Here is a 6,140-nt window from a genome sequence, read left to right on the forward strand (position 1 = left end):
TGCCTCTTTTGAGTGGAGCTTTTCAACAATGAAGCTGATTAAGACTTAGGCCTACCTCCGCTCCGCTCATCAATGGCACAAGAGCACTTAAGTGGCGTGGTAATCATAAGTCTTAATTATGACTTTGCATAATTTTTGTCATATGATGACCCTAATGAACTACATAAAAGAAAATGCAGAAGTGTTCCTCTGTAAATGGCACGCTTGCATATTCACTTTAGAATTAGTATATCTGTTTGCTATCTTTGTTTAATATTTATGTCATTATTGCAGTTGTTAGCTGTTTCACTCTTAATTAATAAAGGGTGTCAAATGGCATGTTATGGTATGGTCTGTTTGTATCAATGATATATTTATGAATGGGAGTATAAAATTTTGCTTGGGGCCCCAGTTTTGCCAGCGCTGCCCTGCAAGTGGCTGTTGTGACAGATCTCCGGTGATGCGGAGGGAACCACCTTAAATACTGCCCTATACTGAACTGTGTGAATGAGCCAGCCTAAGAACAAAGATAGGGTAATAGAATATTAAATCTTTGAGTGAGTCCATTTTTGTGAGCACCAGCAAAAAATTCGTTCTTCCACTTCATGTTGCTCTGCTGTTTTGCGCCATCTTTGAATGGGAATTGTTATGCAAGAGAGAGTTTTTGCACAGTATGTGGTTTTTTTTTTTCCTTCGTAGCCTTTGTAGTTGAGGAGCTGTTCTTTCATATGCAAAGTATTAAAATATATTAAGATACTTATCTGGACATTGGCTCAGTAAAAAAATAGACATATGGGCATGTTTTTTTGGTCCTTATTTAATCCTTTGTTGCCCCCACCAGTAGTGCTGCTGAAACTGTGGCCACTACCAAGATGCCAATTCCTGTCCTAACTTGAAAATATTGTATTTCCATTTTGATGTATTTGCTGAGCTGGAATTAAGAATGTGACTGACCTACATCCCGACTCAACTTTCTCACCTCCCTCCTACTCTCAACTCCACACACAACTGAACAATCATTAAATTAGTCTTAATTTAAATACTTCCACAACAAAGAACTTCCTGAATCCTTTGAAAAAAAATAGTTAGTCTTCGTCTGGAATAGAAAACAAAGATAATAGAATTTCAAATCAAACAATTTGTCAAGTCAAACAATAGCTTGAAAGGATTACACAATTACTAAAATAGCTATTGATTAATATCATAACTGTATAGTTCTCAATAAATCAATGAATCCGAGCGAATGCAAATGCATATTTGGAATGTCACTGTGATCATTACTCCAGTATTGACATATTTTAACATAATTCAAGGGGAGTTGCTATTTCACTGTCATTAGGGCTGCCATGCAAAATTCCAGAATAGGCACATAATTTTCGCTGAAAGAGAATCAGTTATGTATGTGGAGATGATGAGATCCAGCAGGGAGGGGTGCTGTTGCAAACCCAATTTCACCCACAGAAAAACATGGTTCTTTGCTCAACCACAAACTCATAGGGCTGTTTGCAAGATGCTAGCATCTGATGATGTTGATGATGAGTGTTCATGATGATGATTTATTTGCAACACACCATACAGAAAAATGGATGAGAACGTGTCTGTGTGCGCGCGTACGAGAATGCGTGCGTGCGTACGAGAGTGCGTGCGTGCGGCTGATATTGTTTATGTACCATTAAAGCAGACAACTGGTCAAATGGAGTGGAAAATCATACACGCAAAATGAGTGAAGCCTTCAGCAAGAGACTCCAACATGCACAGGAAGCTACTGAATAAGTAATTAGGAGTGCGGGGTGCCCCCTCCCCCTTTTTTTTTTTTTAAATAGTACAAATCAAAGACACATAGATCAAATTGTTTTAAATGGAAAACTGCAGGTGGGTTTTAAATGAGTTGAACAGCGACTGTGACAACACCTGCCCGTATTGTGCGCTTGTATGAAAACTAACGCGTGATCATATCATGCAAAATGTGCACACGTATACACACCGGGCTAAATGTGTAGTATGTCTCGTGCACCGGCGCGGATGTTTTTGTATCTACTCCAGTACAGCCAGCCACTTCCGCCAACAGCTGCTCGTGTTCAGCTGCAACTTTGACGCCTTCCGTGAGCACAACACTTTAAGAGGCTCAGATGAAAGCTATTTTTCTCCACACCCAAGAAGCCACACACACGGCCGCTTCCATGCACACGCACAAATAAACCTACTATGGTGTATACATCCATCTCCAACGCCCCGAACTCACCACAGCTGTCTCTTGGTGGGGAGGCAGTCTTTGTTGGAGGCTGTCACTCCCATGGCCATCTGCATCACCGTGATGTATTTCTGGTACTTCATCTTCAGGTTCCGTCTCTCTACTTTGGAGCGCTACTTCGAGGAATCCGCGCCCCGCTCAAGCGCGGCGCAGGTGAGCGTGCGTTCAAATGTCTCCAAAGGTCCCTCGACATCGACCGCGCGTCCAGCGGCATCAACGGCGCCATTTCCCGTGGGAGCAGTCCCCGGGGAGCCGGAGGAAAGGTACCACGCCGCCGCCACCCTGCATGTCTGCTCGCTGCCCCTCTAATCTCATTAGAGCTCAGAATAGATTGGCTAATCCATTCAATTTTAGGCAGGACCGACTCATTGTTGTGGCACGCCCGGGAGCGGCCACTTGTTCCTCTTTGTCCACCCTCTGTTTTGTTTAGTTTGATGCTCTCAGAAAGAGCAAGGAGGAGAGGATGCGGCGGCAGCGGCAGCATCCATGTGTCTGTGAGGTAGGTGGAGGAGTGCGCGCAAGAGGAGGAGAAGGAGGAGGGGAGAGGGAGAGATGAAATGGTTTAGGAGAGGGGTGTTATAACCTACTCGCCATGAGAGAAAATCACAGCAACGATGGATGGACGGACGCCTGTTTTATGTTTAAAGAAGCAGGATCAGCACGTGAAAAAGATAGAGAACAGCATTCGAGATGGAAGCGATAACAGTAAACATAATGTAAACAGAAAGGTGTTTTTATTGTTGTCTATTTTAAGGAATGGCATATCTAAAATGAAAGCACAACTCTTATTTATACGTGATCTGTTTCTTGTGAGTATGTTCGTATGTATTTAAAAACGTGGTCATCTTCTTTCATCGACAACATTATTACAACTCAAAATTGACATGGTAAAGGAAATATAGTAATGTTCAGAAATCAGTTAAGGGGCCACTTTGAGTGTGGGTGCTTACCCTGATGCAGCCCGCGGCTCACCTTTTGCTAACCTCTGATCTAAGTGAAACTCCCCAGCATGATGTGTGTTGTTGCTGAGAAGCTCAAATGTAAGGTGAGATCACGCCCCACTGTCCCTTTATATAAATATTTACAGGGACACATAAACAACGTGAAGGTTGAAAGAACTGCTATATATACACCCGGAGGCGTGTTGAGATTGCCCATGCACCCGAAAAAGTAAATGCAGATAATGGAGAATGAACAGCACAATGCAAAGGGAAAAAGTCAGAGAGCAAAAGCGGCTAATACTGGCAAGGCAAACATAGGGAAGCAGCTGGTGGGGAAGGTCAGACTAGCTGCTCTCAGCACTGCTTGATCTTGGCAACACAGCATTCACCCAAAAGCACACCACCAAACACCTTTTTCAAAGTCATTTGACTTACCAAAAAGCCTGAATCAGACAGAAGTAACCATGATGCTGGAGCGAGAATCAAAGTGAAAGGTTTCAGGTTAGATCCCCTATTCACCCTGTCAGCGTATCCTTGATTCAAAATCAGCAACCTATATTGCTGCTCATTACCATAGAAATTTCTTGTTTGCTTTACTTCCACACTATTGTCATCAAAATCACTCTCCACATTGAGAGATCAAATGTTCAAACTCATGTTGAAATTGTGACTGATTGGGAAGTGAACTCACATTACCTGCATTAAAGTCAAGCGAGTGTCACTGCTCTAATATTTTCTGTAATTAGTTCAAACCAGACAGGGGTGGTATATGAAAACAACTAGGATGGGGTTATACAATTGGATAAGAGGGGTTATAAATGAAAAAAATCAGTTGTGTTTATTATGTCCATTCTTATGTCTCTTGTCTGTGTTTTCTTCCTTACAATTTAGCTTTCAAATGCAATGTTGTTGCATTTGCAAGAAAAAAAACACAGAGAACGTGTTTCATCATAAAAAATTCCACACTGTTAAACTTTTGCATTTCAATCACAGGCGAGACACTTAGTATTCAAGCCTGTGATTTATTTATTCATTTATTTTTTATTTCTATTTTTTTATTTGTTTATTTATTCATTCGCTCGTTCATTTGCTTGTTCGTTCGTGTGTTCGATTTGTTTATTTGTTTAAAATACTTTCTCATTTTGAATTTTTGTCTTGCCCTAGGACACAACCACTCGAGACTCAGACAGAGCTGAGTTCGAATAGCCAACCCTCCCGTTCTACTGCCTAAGCCACGGCCACCAGAACCATTGATTTCATCAGCTATATCATAAGCATATTATGAGTTGTTACAACATTCAGGTATGAAGTTGCGAATATCCGCCACCAAGCAATGCCAGTACTTGGCAGTGTCGGTATGTTGCACAAGTTCACTCACTGAGATCAATTTTTTCATGTCTCAGGCTGGTTGGATAAGAGGATAAGTGGTTCATAAAATGGATGGATGTTTTGCGGTTTCAATTGATATTCAAATCAGGTTTTTTAATTGTACTAAAAAAAAGGTCAAATTGATAAGGTTGTATTTTTGTGACGAGTGTGTGCCATGGGTCATCAACTCTCCTTCATTAAAAACTGCACAGGGAGTCTCTTCCATCTCCTGCATTGTCCCAGAAATTAATGGCTTGCTTACTCAAAGCCCAGCTGTATGTTATTGTGTTGGTGGAAGGAGATCTGGAGAAGACAATCGGATTGGTTGGAGAGTGAGATTTCCCCCTGGAGTAGCAATGTGTTGAAGTCCCCCCACCCCGCGCTACCACCCTCATCATAAATTACAGCACCCTGGTCCCTGGCCACGATTAATCACATGACCACAGGAGCCAGATTAAATTCGTAGCCTTGGACCGTTCCTCTGTCTCACTCTCTCTCGACCTCCTCTGTCAAGTGGGAAAAATACAAGTAGGAAGCACAAGCACACACTAGGAAAGAAAATATCAGCAGTAGGTTATAAACACAGTAGTGTAATTTGTCTGTATGTCACACTATCCACCTGGTTACCTGTCACGACAAGCTCTGACTTTTTTAAATAGAATGGGTCCTGCAGCTCAGCTCTCCAATGGGAAAACTCAATCGCCTCGAGGTTGTACATTTCAGGCAATAATATGCCACTAAAATAAATCCAAGAGGAGAGCATTTTATTTATATTACGCACGTGCGCAACAAAAGTTTTATTTCAAGGAACTTCCTACATTAAGCAAGTCAAAAATCACACTGCTTATAGATATAGATAAGAAAACCAATCCCACATTAGCAAGCCCTTGGTGATAAAGGAAGGGGAAAAAATCCTTCTAAGGAGAAAAACTGTAACAGAAATTTGAATAAGTTATTGGTAAAAATTAATTAAATTATACAGACAGTAGAAATATAATTATAATTAAATATAATCAAATTATACAGACAGTGGACAACCTTCTGAATAAAATGAATGTTTCAGTTATTAAATTGAAGTGTAAAAGCGATCTATAATTGAATCTATGGTCATTTGAAATGCAAGGCTATCTAATAATACACTGCATCCTAGTAAACCAATTAAAGCAAGAGTATATTGCAAATGTTATGGTGTGTTTTAATTATGTCTTTGTTTACTGAATAAAGGAAATAAATTTGGGATGTGCATATAAATGTCATGGCTGTAGCCACTAATCACCCCTAGTGTGTTTTAACTGCTAGGCCGAGGTGACACAAGAGACAAATGACTGATGTTAGAACATCAAGCTGATAGGTTGAATAAAAACCTCCGCGTAAAATCCATCTGAGACTTACCAGTAAACCATGATGGTAAGAAGGCACACGGGGATTCTACAGAGGATGCTTCATGAAGCCAACCGAACGCAATGCAATATGTAAATGAAACAGTTTTCAAAGTGCATCTGCCTGCTGGTACTTCTTAAGAATCGCTTGCGAAATGCATATGACGACAAACTGAAAATAAACACGCAATGTTTGCTGTTTTCCCCCCTTTGCGCTTTATT

The 6,140-nt window shown here is 40.9% G+C and overlaps 1 protein-coding gene across 9 annotated transcripts in view; it reads right to left on the bottom strand.

Annotated features, from left to right (window-relative positions):
* tjp1a (tight junction protein 1a) overlaps positions 1-2,507 on the bottom strand; it is a 78,883-nt gene extending 76,376 nt beyond the window's left edge. For 2 of the 9 annotated variants that reach the window (XM_088370644.1, XM_088370643.1), the window contains exon 1: positions 2,222-2,505. In XM_088370644.1, the coding sequence (XP_088226770.1) occupies positions 2,222-2,313 (92 nt within the window). In that variant the 5' untranslated portion in view covers positions 2,314-2,505. Of the gene's footprint in view, positions 1-2,221 lie in introns of all 9 variants that reach the window. The other 7 variants (XM_088370638.1, XM_088370642.1, XM_088370637.1 and 4 more) reach the window with 6 other exon arrangements.
* Between the last annotated feature and the right edge of the window lie 3,633 nt (positions 2,508-6,140).

This window comes from Syngnathus floridae, chromosome 3 (assembly GCF_059516105.1).
Source record: "Syngnathus floridae isolate MCC-2025c chromosome 3, RoL_Sflo_1.0, whole genome shotgun sequence".
In the NCBI taxonomy this organism is placed as follows: Eukaryota; Metazoa; Chordata; class Actinopteri; order Syngnathiformes; family Syngnathidae; genus Syngnathus; species Syngnathus floridae.